Source organism: Oryzias latipes, chromosome 16 (genome assembly GCF_053564925.1).
Source record: "Oryzias latipes strain Hd-rR chromosome 16, Olatipes_Hd-rR_3.1".
Classification (NCBI taxonomy): Eukaryota; Metazoa; Chordata; class Actinopteri; order Beloniformes; family Adrianichthyidae; genus Oryzias; species Oryzias latipes.
The window spans coordinates 28,675,251-28,698,015 of record NC_136252.1 but is presented as its reverse complement, the minus strand read 5'-3'; the positions used below and the strand labels follow the sequence as shown (position 1 = coordinate 28,698,015).

Below are 22,765 nucleotides of genomic sequence, written 5' to 3'. Positions count from 1 at the left end.
ACAGTACCAGATGATAATGAAGAATGAATAATGGCGGTAAGCGGAAGGAGAGAGGGGAGGCAGGCTATAACTACGGATGTTGGGAGGGGATCGAGATAACAGGTGGTGGGTTTGGATGTTCAGATGAGGGAGGAAATATCATTGTTATCAGGCAGTTGAAAGGAGGAAAACGTGATTGAGAGAGAAAGAGTCAGGGATGGGAGGGAGGAGAGAAAAGCTAAGCTGTTGATGGATGACTTGAATTTTCTGATTCAAGAATGACATGAGGGAGTTACAGGTTTCAGCTGACAAGAAATGGGGAGGGATAGAGTCAGGGGGGTTGAAAATAGTGTTCATCAGAGAAAAGAGAGTTTTGGAGTTGCCTTTGTCTGTGGAGATGAGTTCAGAAAAGTAGTTTGCTTTTGTGGTAGAAACCAGGGGCCTCATTTATAAACGTTGCGTACGCACAAAAGACGTCGTTAGCCACTCTGTATGCAATAATTTATATTTATAAAAAGCAAACTTGACGGGAAAATGTGCGGTCCTTCACGCAAGCTCTGACCCAGGCGTACGCACAAAAACGGGTGAAATGAGAAATGGCGACACCGTCGACAGGTGGAAGAAACACGTGAAAGTGAAAGTGAAAATGACAATACTGCCTCTCATAAATAACATGAAGACTTCACAAAGCAAGTCTTACAATTAACAGCCTACACGAAGACCCGTTTGATCGATCAGCAGTGAAACAAACAAAAAAAAAACAAACAAAGAAATTCAAAATAAACACATATTTGCAAAAAGAAAAGTGAAATATGTTCTGCAATATTCGCGTGCCAAAGGTGTGCCAAATCGTGCTGTCATGTGCTGTGCTACACAATGTGGCACAGCTTAAAAACGTGCCTCTACCCCCTGGCGCCGATTGCTGTGTTGGCCCCGACCCTGAACCCCATCCCCACGCATTTGAGCCAAATGCTGCTGCTGTGTGCCAGTGTTTGGAAGTGATGCGTCGCTTGTAAAGAACAACAAAAGGTGTGGAAAATATTATTTAGTCAAAAATTCCCTCATCGTGCAGTTTATTTCAGTCAGGGCAGTCTTGATTTCGCCCAACTCCTTGACCACCTCTCTGATTGAACTAATGACTTCTGTCTGCATTTCAAGGACACGTCCACTGCTGGAGGGTTGAGAGCCGCGTGCCGTGGAGACGCTGGGTCCAGACGGCTGCTCAGCTGCAGCATCGTAACCGCTGGAACACCCAGCAACTAAAATAAAATTGTTCTATATTAATAAAGTGTAATTGTGTAGCCTGCATACATGTGACTTGACTGTATTCATTTTAATTATTTCTCTTACCTGTGTCACCCGGTGCATCTGGCTCATCGGTGTCCCCCTCCGCCTCAGTCACCACTCCACTTAATAGGGATTCCCCAAGTATTGCCGCCAGTCTCTCATCAAGAGGGGTCAGCTCCGGTGTTCCCTGTCCCCCACCCGTGGCAGACACACTCTGGCGATGGAGCGCCAGACGTTTTTTTGCCTCGACTTTGATGTCCGACCATTTCTTTTTTATTTCGGCCACAGTCCGAGGTTTTGAGGCTACAGCATTTACGGCGTCTGCCACTGTTTGCCACTCAAGTGCCTTTTTGGCATTAGTAATGCCCACACTGTGCCCTCCAAACAACATTTTTCTCCTCTTTTCCACCTCGCCAACGATAACTTTTACTTCACATTGAGTGAAGTTACGTTTTTTTGATTTCCTCTCTGTGTTTGCCATGATTTCGCAATCAATGAATCTTAACTTGTGGGCATTTCACGAACTATTTATGGGCAACTATGGGCGTGTCATAAAGCCGCAAAAGCTGCGCTACATTTAGGATTGATTGTGATTTATTCAGGGAAAAATCCGTACGATGTGCGTGTGCACGGTTTTATAAATCTGAATATTTCTGTGCATACGCACGTCCTATGTTTCATCCGTACGCCACTTCTGACGCAAATCCTACGCAAAGTTTTATAAATGAGGCCCCAGGCCCTTATACTGAGTGAGATGTGAAGTATAGATTTCTTTGTGAACGGTTAAGCCAGATTGCAGCGTCTAAATGCTGTACCGTGAATGGAGCAACGGCAACCGGCTCACTCCTACTCCTAGTTCTATTCTTCTTCCAGGAGGCACCTAGCCCCCCTTCCTCGCATATAAACCCTCCTCTCTTGCTGTCTGTCTTCACCGCCGGCAGCCCTAACCAGCAGCGAGCGGCACCCTCACTCCAAGGTTTGAGTGGCCGGCTCCACTGGCGAGATGCTCCTCCCGGAAGCGTCCTGCAGCCCTTCCTTTATCAGTTTATTCCAAACAGTCCTCATGATGCTCACCGGTGCGTCTCTCCCCGCCCCTCCATGGCGGAGCAGTCACTCCCATCACAGTCCTTGCCATCATGGAAGAGAGGACTCCTCCGGGAGGCTTATTAAAACAGGGTGTAATCCTGGAACCGAGCAGGTGGCTTCCGTAGGCGCACAGGTCGCACCCCTTCCCCTCTCCTGTCAGCTGCTGTGGCAGATCCTAAGCAGGGCACAGCCACGTCCTCCAAGGTGCCGTTTCCCTCATCCTCCGATGGCACCCTGCTTTGCTTTTTAGGGATTTTCTGATGGGCTTGGGCGCCATGCGTCTGGGGAAGCCTCTGCCGCGTCTCCTGGCCCTGGATGGCTGGTCCCATCTGGCCTTCGTCTTGGGAGGTCGGGGTTGATGAGGCTGCCAAAGAACAAGTAAATGGCTTAACATGCCATGTGACTTCCGCAACCTGCGCCTCCTTTACACTCACGTAAATGTAAAGGAAGCGAATCTGTGTGGTCTGGTATTGAATGTTAGGAAAATAGACACTTGTAAACGGGGCACCGTCCTGCATGTCGGCTAATAAGACGAGAAAAAGATATAAAGTGAAGTGACAGGATGCCTGAGCTATTGCTATTGTAATGAAGTCAAAATAAAGATCGGTGGCCATTACAGTTCCCTATACTTAAAAAACACAACAATCTGTCAGATAAAAACAAGTCCAGTAGTGCTTTCAGTACGTAAAACGTCAAATCTTCAGAAATGAGATGATCAAGTAGTTGAATGTAAACAGGCTTCACGCAAACAAAACTGCAGTGTGCAGAAATGCTCAACTTGAAACACCGTGAGACTGCTTGTTAATCACAGATGTTTTATCTATGTGGCATATTGACTAGTTATTGTTCAGAACACTAAAGTCTGATTTTATTGTAAGGCCATGAGTGTTACACTGTTAAAAAACAATAAGCACGCGCCGCATTCTGTGTGTGTCCGGGAGTTGTAACAATGGCGGAATAAAGAGTCAACCTGAACCAACGTCTCATCATTGAAGATACTACAATTTACCTTGATATTTCAACAGCATACATACGTTTGAACGAAGTACATGTTTTACAGTTACAAAATGCTGGCATAGACTGTCGCCGTTTCATTAACAAATTCCAAATATATAAATCTCTTTTTACTCACCTTCTGTTGTGTTGTTAACACAGTGGCCTCCTGTTAAACTTCAAGCATTCAAGCAACACGAAACTGAAATAAGACATTTTTGTTAGTTCCACTCGGCACGGCACTAGGAACGGTGCTGCTAAAGCTAACTGAAGGAAGTAGGTCACAGGCCTCCGTAGTTCTAAGATTAAAGTCAAAATTCTGAGAAAAAAGTCAGAATTTTCAATGCCCCTGTTTTTCTTTCTCCGTGGCCCAAATACTATTCCACATCATGGTTACACGCTGTGTTTGGGTTAGATGGACGGCTGCTCACTTGTTAGGGAGGAGAGGAACTTAAAGCTATTTTCAGTTTTTTGCAGTAAATTACATTACATATTGCTTTAATATGTTGCATAACCTGTTTTCAGTAATTTTTCAATAATGGGATTTTAGTTTTAACCCTTAAACACCAGAGCTTTCGCTCCAGTGAAAAAAAAGAAAGTAGGCTATTAATCAAATTGAAAGACTGTAAAATGTACAAAAATTTGTTGCCAAAAATGTAAAAAGGCTTAAACCAAAAAAATAAAAACCTCAAGGAAAAATTTGTTTCACCATAAGAGGAACTCAGTGCCACAGTATCTTGATTAGTGAATGTCCCACAGACCAAAAGATCCACTTCTAGTACTTCTATAGTTGTAGAACACCCAATCTCTGGTAAAGGTGCAACAGCAAAACTTTCTAAAATTCTGATATGTTTTCATTTATTTAGAAAAGACTAACGTGCAAATGTTTGTTTTTGTGTTGCAGAGAGCAGACTTCAGTGAAAATGAATTATCTTCCATTTGGGTTGTTGGTATTATTGACCCTCTCAACAAGTAGGTTGTTTATTTGTTCTTTTTTAAAAACATGTAGTCTACCTGGATTATATCACTTGTCTAATTGCTTTTTTTAACACTCTTCCAGATTTTTCTTGTTACACAGCTTGGGGGAATCCTTTTGTGTTAGAGAAGACCCAGATCACAGCTGAAGAAGGCTCCTGTGTTGAAATCAAATGTAAATACTCAAGTGATTATGTAGGTGCTGCAGGTGCAACCTGGTTTTGGTTGAAGAATGCAACCTGGAACCAGAATACAGGCTACACTGGGACTGTTCTTTACAGCAATGATGAGTCAAAGCGGTCCGTCAGTCCACTCTTTAAAAACAGAGTGAGGCATACAGGTTCTTCACATGGAACTGCTGGACGACAAGGACATCAACTGTGTCAAATTTCCATCTGTAATCTGACTGTGAATGACAGTGGAGATTATATGTTCAGATTTGAAGGAAAAACTTCAACCGTTAAATGGGCGACAGACCCTGAAAAAGCTACCTTAACTGTTGGTGGTAAGTACAAAGATCAAAAAACAGAAAAACGCAGTTATGAAAAAATATTAAATTAAAAACATGACACAACAATAATAAATTTAACATAAGCAAGGATCTAAACAGCAACAAAGAAGTTTTTGTTTTTATATTAAAATTCTGTAAATGTGAATTTGACTCACTCAATGTAACATGAGTGCTTTGTCTTTTCAGTTGTTCCTCAAGTTGAGATACTGATTAAAGATCAGAGTGAAGGAACATTACAAGACATCAAAGAAGGGAACAGCATCATCCTGGAGTGCAAACTGAAGAAAAGCAACCCAAAACCTGACAGCTTTTTCTGGCAAAAAGATGGGAAACACATTGAAAATAGTCAGATTTATGAATTGATGAGGATCAAACCAGAGGACAGAGGAAACTACACATGTGGAGCCAGAAACCTGATTGGCTCTGGAACATCACAGTCCATTAATCTTGATGTTAAATGTAAGTTCCACATATTTATGGATACTCTAAATAACATAAGCAATAAAACTGCATTAAATAATGGAGAGAATACTAATTATTTTTTCAACTTCTAGACAAGCCAATGAATATCACCATTTCCACTTTGGGTCTTCATAATAACACAGTTAAAATCAACAGCAGCGTCTCTTTGACCTGCAATGCTGCAGCAAATCCACAGCCACAGTTCTCCTGGTACAAACAGTCTGAAGGCCGACAAAAGATTTCAATAACGGACCAAAGAGTTTTGAATATAAGTCGGGTTCAAAGAACAGATGAAGAATGTTACGTGTGCACTGCATCCAACACCCTTGGTCAGGGGAAAGACAGTTCACCTTCTTGTATACAAGTTCTGTGTGAGTAACAACTTTATTTTTTTATTTTATTTCAATTTACGTGTCAGTCAAAAGTACGACTGCTGGCATTTTAATCTAAGTCGACCACATAATAATGTTTGAGGTGGTCTGAGTCAGATCACCAGTTATTAACTCACACTTAAATCCTAAAGATTTGTCAAAATAATATACTGGAATTTCTGTTTTATCCACAAATAACGCATGTGTAAATGTTATTTTATTGCAGCTAAGTCTTTAGTAAATTTCTACAAAATTGTAGAATATATTTTAAATTTGTTTATAATTTGAAGATAATTGTTTGACTGGTAATCTACACATAATTAAGTACTAGTTCAGAGCAAGCAATAATAATAGAAGAAAAAATTGATAGTTTTTTTAAATCCAACTCTTAAATCTCAAAATCGATTTCTCTTTTCAGTTCCTCCTACCAACGTCCTGCTGACCATGGCCACAAAGGTCAGAGAGGGTCAGCTCATCACAGTCAAATGTACCGCTGAAAGTTTTCCAGCTGCTACTTTCACTGTTGAAACATCTTCAACATCATATAATCACTCTTCAGGAATAACTACATCCCAATCTAAAAAACACACTTTCAAAAATGATTTTAAAGCAACTTCAGCTCACAATGGATCTTACATCTGCATTGCATCAAACAGTGAAGGGAATCAGAGAAGCCAGGAGAAGAAGCTGGAGGTTGAATGTGAGTGATCGATAAATGTATATTAACTCATTTATTTCAGTGAAAAAGTAAAAATGTCCCTCATATAATATCAGTTAATGTCAAACTTTTGAAAATTTTGAGACAAAAAAAGTTACAAATATGAAGTTACAAACTGTGTTTTTGAGGTTCAAGAACATTTTGTAAAAAACAAAAGCTTGATTTATAATTGTTTTCCAAAGTAGACTTCTTGCAACAAACAGTTTAGTTGTTAGTCAGTAGGATGTTTCTGCACTCAGCTTTTCCTTAGTTTTTTAGGTTCTGTCAGTAGAGAGAATACATTATTGTAATATTACTTCTTCACAGAAGTGAGGAATGATGGAGACATGTTTAATGTGTTACTAAAAGCATTAACTAAAAATGTATGAAACATAAGATTGCTGCTTCAGAAAAAAACTTTTTTTTCAAAATAAATTATTTAATTTGGAATAAAACATTTGATATTTGATTAATATTGTTGTCACCTATTAAAACCTTTAAAAAATAAATGAAATATGTAAAGTAATTAAAAAGTACATTTTTTTCTTTCTTTTTTTTAATTCAGATTCCCCTAAAGATTTGAAAGTAGAAGCAAAGCCTGGATATGTCGTAAAGGAAAATCAGTATTTCTCATTGGACTGCAGCTTCCATTCTAACCCATCCGTCTCTTCACTCACCTGGATGAAGAAGACCAATGACGGCAGGAAAATGACTGTGAGTTCTGAGAGGAAATATTCTGTGGAATCTGCCCGTCCCTCTGACAGTGGATGGTACAGCTGTTCAGCTACAAATGATGTTGGAACAGGAAAATCCCAGCCTGTACAGATTACAGTCCATTGTGAGTATTATAAAAAGGGGAAAATAAAATGTGAACCACATGTTCCTAAACACAAATATAATATAAACACTCATAATGTTGCTCTGCTTCATCTCTTCCTTTATTCTGCTTAGATGCTCCAAAAAAAACGACAATCATCAAAGGTGAAGAGCTGTTGCATGATGGGAAACGTTTAGTGACTCTGAGCTGCAGCAGTCAGTGCTATCCTCCTGCAACTTATGTCTGGTACAAAAAAACAGAAAATAAAAAAGTCTCCAGTGGAAATAACTTCAAAGTTTTCTCAGACCAAGCAGGAGAGTACTATTGTGTTGCTGAAAATGAGTTTGGTCAAGGAGTCTCTGCACCCATCAGGCCGTTTGATAGTAAGTGAATGAAGATGATGAATTTGATCAACTTTATTTGGTGAAGATTTTATAGGCTGCCTCCCCAAGCTGCAGCAGTTCTCTGTCTGCCCGCCAGCTGGCCCCGTGTAGCCGCCGTGATTGCTCCAGCTCCATGGCTACCTCTGCTACGCAAATCACGTTCGGTGTGAACACAGCTTTAGTTGGCAGTTTATGTATTTACGTTCCTTTTTGTGTATTCCAATTTTTATATTTGGTTTGATTGGGTTTATCAGTTTAGATAATTTGAAAGAAATGAACAACGTTCTCAAACCAAGCAAGAGAATATTGTGTTGCTGGACACAAGTTCATCAAAGGATTGTCTGAACCCTTAAGGCTGTTTGATGTGAAAAAGGAAAATCCAATAATTTGATCATTTTTGGTTTCTTTCAAATTAGGAAGAATGAAGATTCTATCCTTTATCTTAAATTTATGTCAGTATTATTTAGAGGCTTGGAAAAAAAATCAGAAAATCATAAACCGCTGCAAAGAGAGTTGATAAAAGAGTTTGAAGTAAAATAACTGGCACCCTATAATTTAAATTTCGTGTTATTCCCAAACTGTCTAGTGGTTGGCTTTTATCATACAGCGGTAAAGACTTGATGTACACTTGAGGAATAATAACTTCTCTCATTGTGAAGCTGCAAGCAACTTAACACGTGTGTCTCTCTATTCTATACCACAGATCACATGGCCTCTAAAATACTTAAAGGAACATCAGCTGTGAAACTTTTCTTTATTGGCATTATTTTTACCTTTATAGTGGTTGTAGTTTTTAATTTGTACAGGTAAGAATACGGTGGCCCTGAAGTGCAAAGCATTCAACAAATCACTCGATACAAAAACATTTTTAAGATCACAACAACAATTAAAAAAAAAAAAAAATTTAAAAAGCAGCATTACATTTTAGAAAACAAAACAAAATTTCAGAAACCAAAACTTGAAAAACAAAAATGACAACAAAAAAAAAACATTTCAGAAAACAAAATTAATTTCCAGGAAAAAAAATAAATATTAAAAAATGAAAACATTTCAGAAAAAAAAAAATTCCAGAAAAAAATGAAATATTAAAAAATGAAAAACATTTCAGACAAAAAAAATCCAGAAAAAAAAATGAAATATTAAAAAATGAAAAACATTTCAGAAAAAAAATGAAATATTAAAAAATGAAAAACATTTCAGAACACAGAATGAATTTCCAGAAAACAAAACGAAATCTTCAAAAATGAAAAACATTTCCAAACCGGAAGAGGCAGGTACTATGGGACAACGCTGATTGGATGATGATTTTTGTCAATCATTTGAACTGAAAAGTATTTTAAATGAAGCGATGACGGATTTTATCGTCCAAACAACAATGTACTATAATAATCCACGTATTTCCCATTTATATATCAAATAAAAAATGCAGCAAACTGTTAATGAACTTTAAAATTATTTTTTTAACATTTCGCCTGACACACGGTCACCCGGAAGTAGTTTGTGAGCACTTTTACTTTGAACGCTGTGCGCTAATGTCTACGGCTGGGAGGTTCACGCTGTCAATCATCTTTAGGTAAGAATCAATTCTGTGATCTTTTCTTTTGTCAGTCACATGTCTCTAAGGATGTTAATTTTAGGATGTTAAAGTGCTGCTTTGAAAAGATAATTTCTTTTTATCTTGCGCATGCGCAAAAAGAACCCGATGGAGACGAACCGTCTTCACATGATAGCCGTTCCCGTTTTCGGTGACAACATGAGAGAAAAAGCTCCGAGCCAGCCTGATTCTGTGATTTATACAGTAATTACAGTAATTATATGGCATCAGTGTTGCTAAAAATCGACTTTAAGACTGAAATCAGTAAACAAGTTCTTATGGGAAATAATATTTAAGTGCATTGTATATTTTTGAACCATGCATATATACACATATACTGAAACTTAAAAATGAACTTTAAAGTTTATAAAATACTTAATTGAATTAACATGTGATATTTCTGCAGGTGAAGTTTCTCAAAGCGAAGTTCCAGAAAGGTTTGTGCTGCAGAAGAACAGATGGCAGCTCTACATGGGAATACAAGAAGACTAAAGTCATTCATATCATTGTGCAGTGTACAGGCAAGTCACCATGATTTATGTGAAATGTAATCAATAAATATTATTTAACCTTAATATCTAATTTTTTTTTTTTTAATTGCAGGTCCTTTAAAAAAACGTCTTTAACCTGCTGCATAAGCCTGATTAGTTGTAAATGATGCAGTGGGGAGTGAAAAACGAAGCACAATTCCTGGCTTTAGCGTCGGGCTGATGATCTGGAAATCACATCTGAGGAATCGCATCAAACACTTGTACAACTCCAAACAACTTAATGTTCCTTTAAGCAAAACTCCAGTTTAAAATGTTCATATTAGGCTTGCTTCATTTAGGAGTTTTTCCATGTTTACCATTTTAGGTTTTAAAGCTTTATTAACAAAGATGATGTTTGATTTTCAAAGCTGTTGTTTAGAAATGTTTTTTTGTCAATGAAAAAACTGAATGCTGATGTGAGGATTGTAATAATGGATATGAAAATAAACAAATTTGTTTCATAGCAATGCAGTATATTTATTGAAAACTTAACATGAATACGTTATTCAGTAACAGAAACAAAGAAACAGTTGTGGATTTTCCTTTATGGGCTTCTTCATGCAGTCAATCAAATGTTCCGTTTACATTCAGCATTTACTCAGCGTACCTGTCATTCACATTTATTAGAGGAAAAAATGCATCTGGGAAAGTCTGTTGGTGCTTAACAACTATATCAAAAAGAGTCATGTCAGGGAAGTTTTGTCCACATTGCTGCTCAGCATCACATCCAGAGGAAGATGCACAGTAAGGGACGCCAGTTCCTGCTCGTACATGCTTGCAGCTTCCTCTGCACTGGACTCCAGCTCCACTGACATCCCTGACAGAAATAAACCAATAAATAAAAATCCCTGACAGAAAAACATCAGCTGCCGTTCATCTTTCATTCAGGCAAAAGTTGAGTTCATCAAAATGAGGAGAAAATGGGTTAAACCAGAAATTCATTAGGGAGGGGTCAAAACACCAAACTCAGAAAAAAATACATTATTTCAGTCTTATAAAAATACATTCTAAAACAATTTGGTATTCCTCCTCTGCCTGAAAGACTAAAACGTTTTTTTTAAAGATTTATTTTACACTACAGACTTTGCCACCTTTAGTTACACACCTGGACGTGTCTGATGATGTGCACATCCAGTCATTTACTGTCATGTTTCTGTGCACTGACACACTCTAAACTCACAGGTCTTAATAGTGTGAATAAGAAGCATTCATAAATGTTATTCTGAGACACAAACTGCTGCAGTTTACCTGACAGCTTAGCTGATTTATGCGGCTGGTACACCTGTCTGAGAATCCTGCCCACGTGACCCCCCTCTCCAGCTGATGAGGTAACCTGTCATTAACGTATGACTGAAGGATCTTGGATCTGTCTGTAAACACCCACCTAGAAATCACGTTTAACGCTACATTTATTAGATCAAACAAATGTGCCTCCATACCTTATCAGTGGATGGCGGGACTGCATTTCCTGATGTGCGCCGTCTTTAACACCCGTTTCTTCGCAGCTGCTGCTTTAGACAGAATCCTCTCACGACATTTTGAAACATTTGTAAACCTGGTTAGTGTTGATATTTCTGCGTGCGTTCTGTCATCACATCCGCTAAATATTCAAAGATTAAAGTTTATGTTAATGTTTTACCGTCCCTTTCTTTGTTTACCTGCAGAACGGACGTCATCCACACAAACTACTTCCGGGTGACCGTTCTGCTTCAGACGAAATATTCAAAAAATAATTTAAACCTTCATTATCTGTTTGCTGCATTTTTGATTTAATATGTAAATGGGAAATACGGGAATTATCATGGTACATTGTTGTTTGGACGATAAAATCCGTCGTCGCTTCATTTAAAATACTTTTCAGTTCAAATGATTGACAAACATCATCATCCAATCAGCGTTGTCCCATAGTACCTGCTTCTTCCGGTTTGGAAATGTTTTTCATTTTTGAAGATTTCGTTTTGTTTTCTGGAAATTCATTCTGTGTTCTGAAATGTTTTTCATTTTTTAATATTTCATTTTGTTTTTCTGAAATGTTTTCATTTTTTTATTTCATTTTGTTTTCTGGAAATTAATTTTTTTTCTGAAATGTTTTCATTTTGTAATATTTCTTTTTTTTCCTGGAAATTAATTTTTTTTTCTGAAATCTTTTTTTCTTTTTTTTCTTTTTTATGTTTTGGTTTCTGAAATTTTGTTTTGTTTTCTAAAATGTAATACGCTTTTTAAATTGTTGCTGTGATCTTAAAAATGTTTTTGTATCGAGTGATTTGTTGAATGGTTTGCACTTCAGGGCCACCGTATAAGAAATATAGTTTAGTCTTTGACTAACAAAACAATTTCAAACAAATATCCATGTTTGATTTACACCTGTGATCTTGATCTATTCATTACTTTTACCACACAGGAAGAATACATTTCTTCAGCAAGGAACCATGAACACACAAGTCAACAATGATTTTGTGGTAAGAAAGTATGCTATGCTAGCCATACATTTTGCAAGTTGTTTTACTTAAAAAGAGAAGTTTGTTCTAAAATGTTCTTCATAGAAACACTTCAGCTGTGAGAGACAGAAAGTAAATAAAATAATCCAGCAAATCACATTGTATGTTTCTTTAAAATCACAATGATGCAGAAAATCAGTACTTAACACCAACAACCAAACACAAATGATGTCCCTCACAGACCTGTTACTTCTTCTTTAAGATGTGTTTCTATCATCTTGTTATTGTCATGGTTTGGGTTTGTAGTGTCTTGTTTTTCGTTTTAGTTCTTGTTCTGTCTTGTTTTCTGTTTCCTGTTTTATTTTGAAAGGTCCAGTCTTGTCTTGTTTCTTGAGTTTTACTTCCTTTGGTCCCCATCAGCCCTGATCGTGTCCACCTGTGTCTTTTCTGCCCTGTCTGTATTTAAGTCTTGTCTTTGCCTTCCTCCTGTGCTGGTTCATTACCTCTGTTATGGTGTTCATGTCCTGTCTAGTCCATGGTCCAGTCTCTTGCCTCGTCCACGTTTCATGCCTCGCCAAGTAAGTTTTTGTTTTTGTTCTGTGAACCTGCTCTGCAGCGCTTTTTGTTTGTTTTCTTGTATTAAAACCACTAGTCCCTGATCCTCATGCCTCCGCCTCTGCGTCTGGGTCCAACCGGCTCTCGAGCCACCCCCGCACATGACAGTTCTCTGTATAAAAAGAAACATGTCCACAATCTTAAACAGTCATGCTGCAAATTTCCACCATGGCTAAGTCTGTGGAGCCCAGTGTCAAATGCATCACTGCTCTTGAGAAGATCTGCATGGAAGAATGGACCAAAATAGCATCTACAGTGTGTTCAAACCTGGTGAAGACAGGCAGGAAACATTTGATCTCCATTATCAAGAACCAGGGTTGAGGTGAACTCATTGATCAAATATTTATTCTCATCGCCAATGCGATGTGTTCCTGAAATTATTTTTTTAAACATTCTGTCTCTTAAAGTTGAAGTTCATTTAAAGTTTAAACAAACCTTTAAAGTGGGAAATTGATTATAAAACTCCTGAAAACCTTACTTTATTTTCTCTTTGAAGGAAGAAGAGGTGGAGATGGATAATGAGAACATCTCTAATTTTCATGCAGCTGAATATCAGAATACACAAAGCTCTGTCTAGGATGCCACTGCAGATACTGTGGAGGTCACTTATGCTCAGGTGAACTTTAAACCAAAGAGCGCCAGGAAGAAACTCGGTATTCTCAAATTAAATTTAAGACCTGAAAAGTTTTTTTGCTGGCGAAGACAAGAGGCTTTACCAGAACTGTTGCAAAAATCTCTGGAATTCATTCAAATTATATAATATTTATTAAATGTGTAATGTCTCCCAAAACAACACATTAAAATGTTGACCAAGAAAATGTAATTATATTCTAGAACCCCTTCCATAAGCCAAGCAATGCATTGTGGGAGGTATGATTGTATAGGTTTCCAAATATCTGGAAGCTAAATTTGTCTTTTGTCCTTCAAATTCAAAAAGCATTGAGTTAAGAATCCTTTTGTTTATTTTAGAAATTTAAGAGATATAAGTGTTAAATTTCTAGTGTTTCAGATATCTGGACCTGTGCCTAATACCACTGCTGTTATTTAGTCTGGATGTCATTCTGGACGATCATTTAGTCATCAAATCAACAACAATAACAACGGTTCTGCACATTTCTATTGGTGTAAAATCCAATGACCCCACCCTCCCATCACCTCCCTCCTGGTCACCAGCCACCCTGACTACTGCAGCCCCTCCTCATCTGCCCTCCCCACAAAAAGCTTTAACTTCTGTAAAGCATCACCTTTACAGTGAAGGTAGAAGTCTGTTTTCATTGAAACTGAGCAGCTGTTGAAATTGTTTGTATGTCATGTTGTTGATGTTGTATCGTCTTTAACCCTTGTGCTATCCTAGGCACTTTGACATTGGGAGTGAGGTCATTTAGACCCCAAATTTTCTTCAATAATTTGTGATCTTCACTGGTGTCCATGGATTACATGAAATCCTCTTCATCTTTATCCACCTTTTTATCTTGGTATAGGGATTACACGTCAATGTAAGGATCGGGTCATCTGGACCCCATAGTATAGCACAAGGGTTAAAAATCTGTAAGAAATGATTACCAAAGTTTTTGGTCTTTGCTATCTTGAATTTACATGAAGTAACATTTTAATCCTGTTTATTATTTGCTAATCTATTTGTCAACTTTGTATCTATATTTTTTCAGATATCCCACACAAGATATTGCTTTAAAAGTTATGGTTTAAATGTTTCTTATTTTTTTAAATGTCCTTTTTTTGTATATATTATCGATACATCAAAATGGTATCAGGCCTATATATTTTTATTATTTGTATTTTATCATTTTAGAATTTACGTGATTTTTCACCTTGAAGTTTCTCCTTTTAGATTTTAAAATGTTTTTTTTTTGTTTTTTGTATAAACACATCGTGCAAAATTAACTGATGATGTCTCAGCCCCAAACAGCTGATCCTTTAGGATTTTTCTTAATAACAATTACAATTGTATTTAGTCTTTTTTATATGTTATTAAACATTTATCACATTAAACACACATTTCCTGGCATGACGTGAACACAATCCACATTACAAATCTTTGTCTTTTCCAACAAACAAACTTAGGTCGTTATATTCACACTCAAGCACTTCCAATACAACATTTGCATAAAAACATGAATAGCTGAAAAGACGAGAAATAAAAAACTCAAAGCACAGTGCTGTCTATTCTGAGACAAAGCAGTTATTGCAGGGAGGAAAAAAGATTTATCCTGATTTAAGATGTTCAAAATAAAAATCTTGATAATAGATCAAAGACTTTGCCGATCCTAGATGTAAATCAATTATGCACACCTAACTAACGACTAGAGCAGTGTTTTTCAACCGGTGTCATGCCATGGGAGATGGTCAGGTGTGCCGTGGGAAATTGCCCTCATTAACTGATCTAACAACATTTACCATCTCCAGGATATCAGCTCTTTGTTCATCCAAACAGTCCCTGATAAAACACTGAGTAGTTAGGAATATGAAAGATCGTAAAATACTTTTTTCTTTGTGTTTTTTTAATTCTATTAAAGACTTTTGATAAGAATGACGCTACTGCGATTAAGCCACAGCTATAGCTGTATTTGGAAAAGTCCCGCCCCTTTTAACTGTCTCCATCAATCATTCTTGGAAGCTAAAATCACATGTCATCAGTCTGAACAATCAGAGGTAGGGTTGAGCGATGTCCCTTAAATTGGCAGTTGACGATGTTTGCAGTAAACCATAGGGATGGAGGATGATATCATCGGGGGGGGGGGGGGGGGGGGGTAATTTTTCGTTATTATGTAATTATTATTCGTTATTTTACTTCATTACTTTATTTATTTTATTTCCCAACTAATGATTCATCCGCGATGATCCAGTATAAACTGAGGGAAGTGACTTTAACAAAAAAACAAAAAAAAATAGAAAAGAAGTAGTTCGCTCCCACACTTAATTAGTCAGTTGGACAAGTGGAGCGAGCGACCGTGTCTCTGAGCAGAGCAGACGGACTTACAGCTTTGTGTTTGAGGGGAAGGGAGGATGCTTTGTTACGTGTGGGAGACTTAGGACTGTGATCTGTCCCGCAACTCTACGTGAACGAGCCTCCGAACTCAGGAGAACCGGGTGTCACGGTAAAAGTGTGTGTCCGGGCAGAGCTCGGACCGCCAGCACACACAGAGCGGCTTTTGGGGCGGTGTAAGCTTCAAAGCAGAAATGTCGCTCAGTCCTTAGAAATCGTTCAAACACACACGTGGATTTGTGTTTCCAGTCGTGTCCCGACAAAGTAAAGGCTGCTGTTATTCCCACATAGTTAAGAGCAGTCAAGATGCAGATTGCAGCCTTTCCCGCATGGATTTATGTTCGCAGTATGCGAACACGGGCTTCTTTCCGGCTCCGTTCTTCAACAGAAAAAGCACTTCATTGTAACCGTAACATTAATAAAAGCACGTTTTAAAGATCATCTTGTATATTACAGAGCTACCACTTATTTATGTATGTAGCCGCTCGGCGGAACTCATTTCCTCTTCCGGTATTTCAAACACTACTGCTGCGCATGTGCAAATGATTTATTCTGACCGAAAGTGTGACCCATGTGAACGTTTTTTATAATCTGGAAAGGTTTTTCTGGGCTTATGTACATGGTTGGATTCTAACCATTGATCCAACCAAGATATTTTGCTCATGCAACCGCGGCTTATGGTGTCTACTTGCAGCGTGGCGGGGGCGTGGCATCACGATGGTGTCTCTCCAACGTGATGTAAGTCACCCATCACCAGGTGTCAGACTGTGAAACAAGTGAACAAAACAATAAAGCTCAGAGAAGCGAGTCGGTCTGCGTTCGGAGGCTGTTTGCACTATGTCTCCCATGATGCATTTGGGTAACCCTTGTGCTATCTTAGGCACTTTAACATTGGGAGTTGGGTCATCTAGACCCACTAGACAGTGCGCTAAACCTTTTTTCTTCAATGATTTGTGAACCTCACTGGTGTCCATGGAATACATGAAATCTTTACCCCTTTATCCACCTTTGTCATGGTAGGAATAACACGTCAATGCAAAGATGGGGTCATCTAAGATAACACAAGGGTTTAAAGGGACAGCGTCTCAGCGCACAATGAGTCTTGTTAAATGTCTTGAAACCACAACCAACACACATCAAACAGTTTTTAAATATTCTAACTTAACTTTTGTTACATCTTTTAGAAAAAACAGCTGCAACTTCCAGCTTTTTCTGCCACAATTATCACAAAAATGCATGTGAGATTGCTGAGGGGTTGTATATCAATACATTACAGACTATGAGTTTCTCCTTTTTTTAAATTTTGGATGCTGGTGTGCCACGAGATTTTTGTCAAGGTTAAAGTGTGCTGTGGCTCAAAAAAGGTTGAAAAACACTGGACTTGAGTACGACAGCATCATAAGTGCATGCAACTTAGTAATCCTTACAAATACTTCACTTATGCATGACGTTGTGTTCCATGAAATAAATAATGTCTTAATCGAAAGTGTTACAGAAATCAAATCCTTAGGGGTTTTTATCTATGACAAACTAAGTTGGAAGCCATACATCAGACACATACAAACTAAAGTCTCAAAAAGTATTTCAATCGTAAATAAATCTAAACATATATTAGGATACAACAGTAGTTCAGTTCATTTGCACTGAAAGGAATTGTGGAAGGTGACCTAAGGTGACCTTAGGTCACCTTAGGTCACCTATATCCCATATCCCATCCCATATCCCATCTCCCTTTCGACTTAGAGAAGTCAGTCTTAAATCCGTCTAGTGTTAGACCAACCTCGAAAGCAAGAAGAAGCCACCTGGCGGTTACTGAGTCTCAAACAAGGTAACCGCCCGGTAAGCGAACATCTAATCGAATTTTATCGGTTGAAGGAGGTTGGCCGGACATCGCACTTAAAGGTATCTTCTACCAGTCATTGAATGAACGTATAAAGGATCACCTATGTTCTCAGCCAGAAGCCAACACCTTTGAAGAACTCGTCACCGCCGCCCAAGATCTGACGTCCGGCTACGAGAGCGCCTCTCTGAGCAGAAGCGTAAGCTACCGCCTCCACCAGTCAATCCTGTCTCGACTGCACCTATGGCTACTCCATCAAACCGTGAGTCCTCTGCCTTTAACCAAGACGAGCCCATCCACATCGGACCTTCAAAGGAAAGAAAGAAACGCCGTGATGAGGGACTGTGTTTCTATTGTGGCCAAGCGGGTCATCTCTCAATGTAGCATCCGTTTAAACTCCCGAGTCCCCTGTTAAGTGACAGGCCACGGGGGGCTGATTCTGAAATCGCTCCTGTTTCCAAGTTTCTCTTTGTTCCTGTCAAGATCTGTAACAGAACCAAGTTTTAGAACTCAAGGCCCTAATTGACTCTGGGGCCCAGCACAGTCTCATGGACCAGCGTCTCGTTCGTGATCTCTCACTTCCGGTCGAGTCTCTCGCTAATCCTGTTGATGCTGCCGGTCTAGGGGGTAAACTTCTCTCACGCATCACTAAGCGCACCGGTCCGGTACTCGTTATCACTTCCGGGAACCACCGCTAAAACCACCAATTTTTCATCACCCAGAGTCAACAAACTCCTTTAATCCTGGGTTACTCGTGGCTCTAGACTCACAATCCCCATATTGATTGGTGCTCGTCTCGCATCGCTAACTGGAGCACACATTGTATGGCTAACTGTCTTCATTCCGCCATGCCCCTAACCAAAGTTCAGGACACAGGTCAAGAGAAAGACATAAATCTTTCTAAAATCCCCTCCTGTTACCATGATCTCCGCTCAGTGTTTATTAAATCCAAAGCCAGCGCACTGCCACCTCACCGTCCCTACGATTGCTCCATCGAACTGTTAAACGGAGCGCCCCTCCCTAAGGTTAAATTATATAATCTCTCGGGTCCTGAAAAAAATCTCTATGGAGACTTATGTTCAAGAAGCCCTCTCTCTAGGTCACATCCGTCCCTCCTCATCTCCCGTCGGGGCAGTTTTTTTCTTTGTTGAAAAGAAGGATAAATCATTGCAGCCGTGCATAGACTACCATGAGCTTAACCAAATCACGGTCAAAGATAAATACTCCAAGCCCTTACTAGACTCTGTTTTCGACTCGGTTCAGCAAGCTAAGGTCTTTTCCAAACTCGACCTTAGGAACGCTTATCACCTTGTACGCACGCACAAAGGTGATGAATGTAAAACAGCGTTTAACACTCCGTTAGGGCATTTAGAATACCTTGTCATGCCGTTCGGGCTCACTAACGCCCCCGAAATTTTCAACGTCTGGTAAATGACGTCCTTAGGGACTTCTTAAATAGATTTGTCTGCGTTTACTTGGACGACATCCTCGTTTTCTCCTCCGACCAGTCCCAACATGAACATCACGTCCGCCTCGTCCTCGAGAGACTGCTCGAGAACCGGTTATATGTTAAGGCTGAGAAATGCGAATTTCACGTGTCCTCCGTCTCCTTCCTAGGATATATCCTTGAGGCGGGCAATAACCGTCCAGATCCGGCTAAAATCGAGGCTGTTGCCCAGTGGGAGGTTCCCCGTTCTCGCAAAAAACTGCAACAGTTTCTGGGGTTCGCAGATTTCTATCGCCGTTTCATTCGAAATTACAGTAGCATCGCGGCCCCTCTCACGCAGTTAACCTCCATTAACCGTCCTTTCACCTGGAACCCGGCGGCCAACGCCGCCTTCAATAAACTTAAGTCCCTGTTTGTATCCGCTCCTATTCTCATCCAACCTGACATCTCCAAGCAGTTTATTGTGGAGGTAGACGGGTTCGCAGACTTCTATCGCCGTTTCATTCGAAATTACAGTAGCATCGCAGCCCCTCTCACGCAGTTAACCTCCATTAACCGTCCTTTCACCTGTAACCCGGCGGCCGACGCCGCCTTCAATAAACTCAAGTCCCTGTTTGTATCCGCTCCTATTCTCATCCAACCTGACATCTCCAAGCAGTTTATTGTGGAGGTAGACGTCTCAGATTCTGTTGTGGGGGCTGTTTTATCCAAACGCTCCGGGAGGGTTTCGGGAAACTCAAACCATGCTCCCTTTTTTCACGTAAATTAAGTCCTGCAGAGCAAAACTATGACGTGGGCAACCGAGAGTTATTGGCCATCAAGCTCGCTCTGGAAGAATGGGGCCACTGGCTGGAGGGAGCGGAACAATAATTCATAGTGTGGACCGACCACAAAAACCTGGCTATCTTCGTAGTGCTAAACGTCTCAACACCCCTCAGGCCCGGTGGTGTCTATTTTTCGACCGGTTCGATTTTGCCATCACTTACCGCCCAGGCAGTCGCAACGTAAAGCCTGATGCTCTGTCACGCAAATACTCTGTCACGGAAAGCACCTCCGACTCTCCCATCCTTCCTACGTCATGCTTCATAGGCAACCTCACCTGGGAAATAGAGACTAAGGTCCAACAGGCTCAAGGTGAACTCCCCACCGGTGCCTCCTGCCCTCCCCGCACCCTTTATCTCCCAAACTCTCTTAGATCAGCGGGACGTTAAGGAATACATTGCTGCCTGCAGCACTTGCGCCTGCTCCAAAACTTCCAACCGACCACCCTCCGGGTTGTTGCACCCTTTGTCCACGCCTAGCCGTCCCTGGTCCCACATAGCTGTGGACTTTGTTACTGGGCTTCCCCTGTCCCAGGGCCATACGGTCATTCTAAAGGTCATCGACCGGTTCTCCAAAGCCGCTCATTTTATACCTTTGTCTCATTTTATACGTTCCTGGATCTCCCGTTCCCTCACTCTGGACCATACCCTCATCGATGATTTCTACCGCGGTCATCCTGACTGGCGCCTTGGACCGCCAGGTGGCGGTCGTTGAGGGGGGGGGGTACTGTCTGTGGTGCCTCTGTCAGCCCCTCCCCCTCCTGCTCTGCTCTGGACGCGACCAGCTGTTTCCACTCACCTCATCATCAACTGGAGAACATGGCTTTACTGGCACTGTCATTTACAGCACTAATGAATCAAAGTGGCCAGTCAGTTCACTCTTCAAAAACAGAGTAAACTTTTCAGATTTTTTACTCACAAGTCAAAAAACACGCCAACCAGAACAGATCTGCAACGTTTTGATTTGTGGACTTACTAAAAATGACAGTGAAAGTTATTTGCTGAAAATCTTTGGGAAATCCGAAAATGTCAAATGGACGACAAACCCTGCAGCAAATCTAACCGTTGTTGGTAATGGTCTGAGCTTAAAATTTATATTGTAACAAATATTTTAAAATATTGCCAAGAACGTTTCAAGTGTAACCCTTGTGCTATCTTAGGCACTTTAAAATTAGGAGTGGGGTCATCTAGACCCACAAGACAGTGTGATGAGCTTTTTTCTTCAATGATTTGTGATCTTCACTGGTGTCCAAGGACTACATGAAATCCTTTTCACATTTATCCACCTTTGCCATGGTAGGGATAACACGTCAATGTAAGGGTGGGGTCATAGGATAGCACAAGGGTTAAGATAGAACACTTTCTTTGCTTCCCTTAGCAAAAAGTAGTCTTTTTAATTGTACTACAAGTATACTTAAAAGTGAGCCAGTATACTCAAAGTTTACGTTTCATATGCTATCTGTACAATAATCTAATGTTCCAAATTACTCTAAAGAAGTATTCAGTTAGTATAATTCCTACACTACAGATACATGGTCTATAGGTGTAAATATACTCAAGTATTGAGTAAGTGTATTAAATTTTACAGAAACAATTACAATAAATTTGAATACACAGAAAAACTTTCTTGATAATCATATTAAAAGAACAATTTGATGACATTGAAAAAACATGTCCTACATTTTTGTACATTTCAAATAATAATAATCTTCTTCCACTTTCGGCTTCACCCATCAGGGGTCGCCACAGCGAACAAGTCGCATGGTAAATTTGGCAATGTTTTACGCCGGATGCCCTTCCTGACGCAACATTCTCAAACCAGGCTTGGAACCGGCACAGAGGTAGAGAAGGGAACAGGGAGCAGCCCGGAGTCGAACCCTGGTTCCACGGATGGAAGGCGCCGCAAACCAGCACGAGCTAAACCAGCTCCTATTTCAAATAATAATAATAATAATAATACATTTTATTTAAAAGCGCCTTTCAAAACACCCAAGGTCACCGTACAAAGTTAGAGGTAAAACACAATAAAATCACAACATGTTAAAAACAATAAATAAATTGGATTCATTGGTAAAATCAGCTGACAGAAAATGTGAAATTGTGTTCCGGAAATGCAAGCTTAAACAGATACGTTTTTAGTTTGGATTTAAAGATCAAAAAGGAGTCAGTGTTACGGAGGTCTGGGGGGAGAGAGTTCCAGAGTTGGGGAGCAGAGCGACTGAAGGCACGGCTCCCCATGGTGACCATACGGTCACCAAAGCGGTCATCAAAGCAACATTCATTCATCTTCTAATCCATTTTGTCCCTTTTGTGGACATGGCGCTGCTGGAGCAGCAAAGGCTTTGAAAATCCTCGACAGGTCCCCAGTCTGTTGCAGGGCCACAATAACACACCCATGGACAATTTAAAGTGACTATGAAACATGTTTTTGGATAGTGGGGAGACACTGTTGATGAGAAAACCCACACATGCACTGGGAGAACATGCAAACTCCACACAGAAAGGTCCCCTAACAATGATCTGTTTCAGGTCCCCAAGCCAGGACTTGAACCAGGGGCCTTCTTGCTCTGAGGCAAGAGCGCTAACAACCGTGCAGCCCTATTTACTCATGACAACTTAAACACAGGGAATGCATTTTTTGCATTTGCATTTTTTCAAAGTGTTTGCATAAAATTGGTTGATCCAAAGCCTTATTTTTTTCAGTGAGAAACAGACATTTTAAGGAGTTAGAAAAGGAAATTATTGAGAGAGGTAATAGCCATTAAAAAAAAAATTCAAAAAAGTCTCCAAAGTGTGCAAACTGATGTCTTTTTAAAATAATTTTTGTTTTTTTCTCACCTGCAAAAATCAATCAGCAATGGGATGCAAACCAACGTCATCCCCAAGGCTGCACAGCCAATCAGCAAAGACAGAGG

The 22,765-nt window shown here is 39.8% G+C and overlaps 1 protein-coding gene and 2 long non-coding RNA genes across 5 annotated transcripts in view; all 3 read left to right on the top strand.

The window, feature by feature from the left end:
* Positions 1–5,022: 5,022 nt before the first annotated feature.
* The window catches only part of LOC144984437 (B-cell receptor CD22-like), a 36,430-nt gene continuing 18,687 nt past the window's right edge, over positions 5,023–22,765 (top strand). Inside the window, exons 1-3 of the mRNA XM_078932766.1 lie at positions 5,023–5,290; positions 5,386–5,664; positions 6,083–6,364. Of these exons, the coding sequence (XP_078788892.1) occupies positions 5,194–5,290; positions 5,386–5,664; positions 6,083–6,364 (658 nt within the window). The 5' untranslated portion in view covers positions 5,023–5,193. The remainder of the gene's footprint in view (positions 5,291–5,385; positions 5,665–6,082; positions 6,365–22,765) is intronic.
* On the top strand, positions 8,682–10,152 carry LOC144984438 (uncharacterized). 3 transcript variants are annotated; one of them, XR_013648107.1, is made up of 3 exons: positions 8,682–9,134; positions 9,562–9,676; positions 9,759–10,152. It is a non-coding gene; the product is annotated as an uncharacterized LOC144984438 (long non-coding RNA). The 3 variants fall into 3 exon arrangements; XR_013648108.1 differs by lacking the exon at positions 8,682–9,134 and adding an exon at positions 9,141–9,359; XR_013648106.1 differs by lacking the exon at positions 8,682–9,134 and having other exon boundaries at positions 9,141–9,676.
* Positions 12,034–14,748, top strand: LOC110016700 (uncharacterized). Its single transcript, XR_013648109.1, has 2 exons — positions 12,034–12,144; positions 13,235–14,748. It is a non-coding gene; the product is annotated as an uncharacterized LOC110016700 (long non-coding RNA).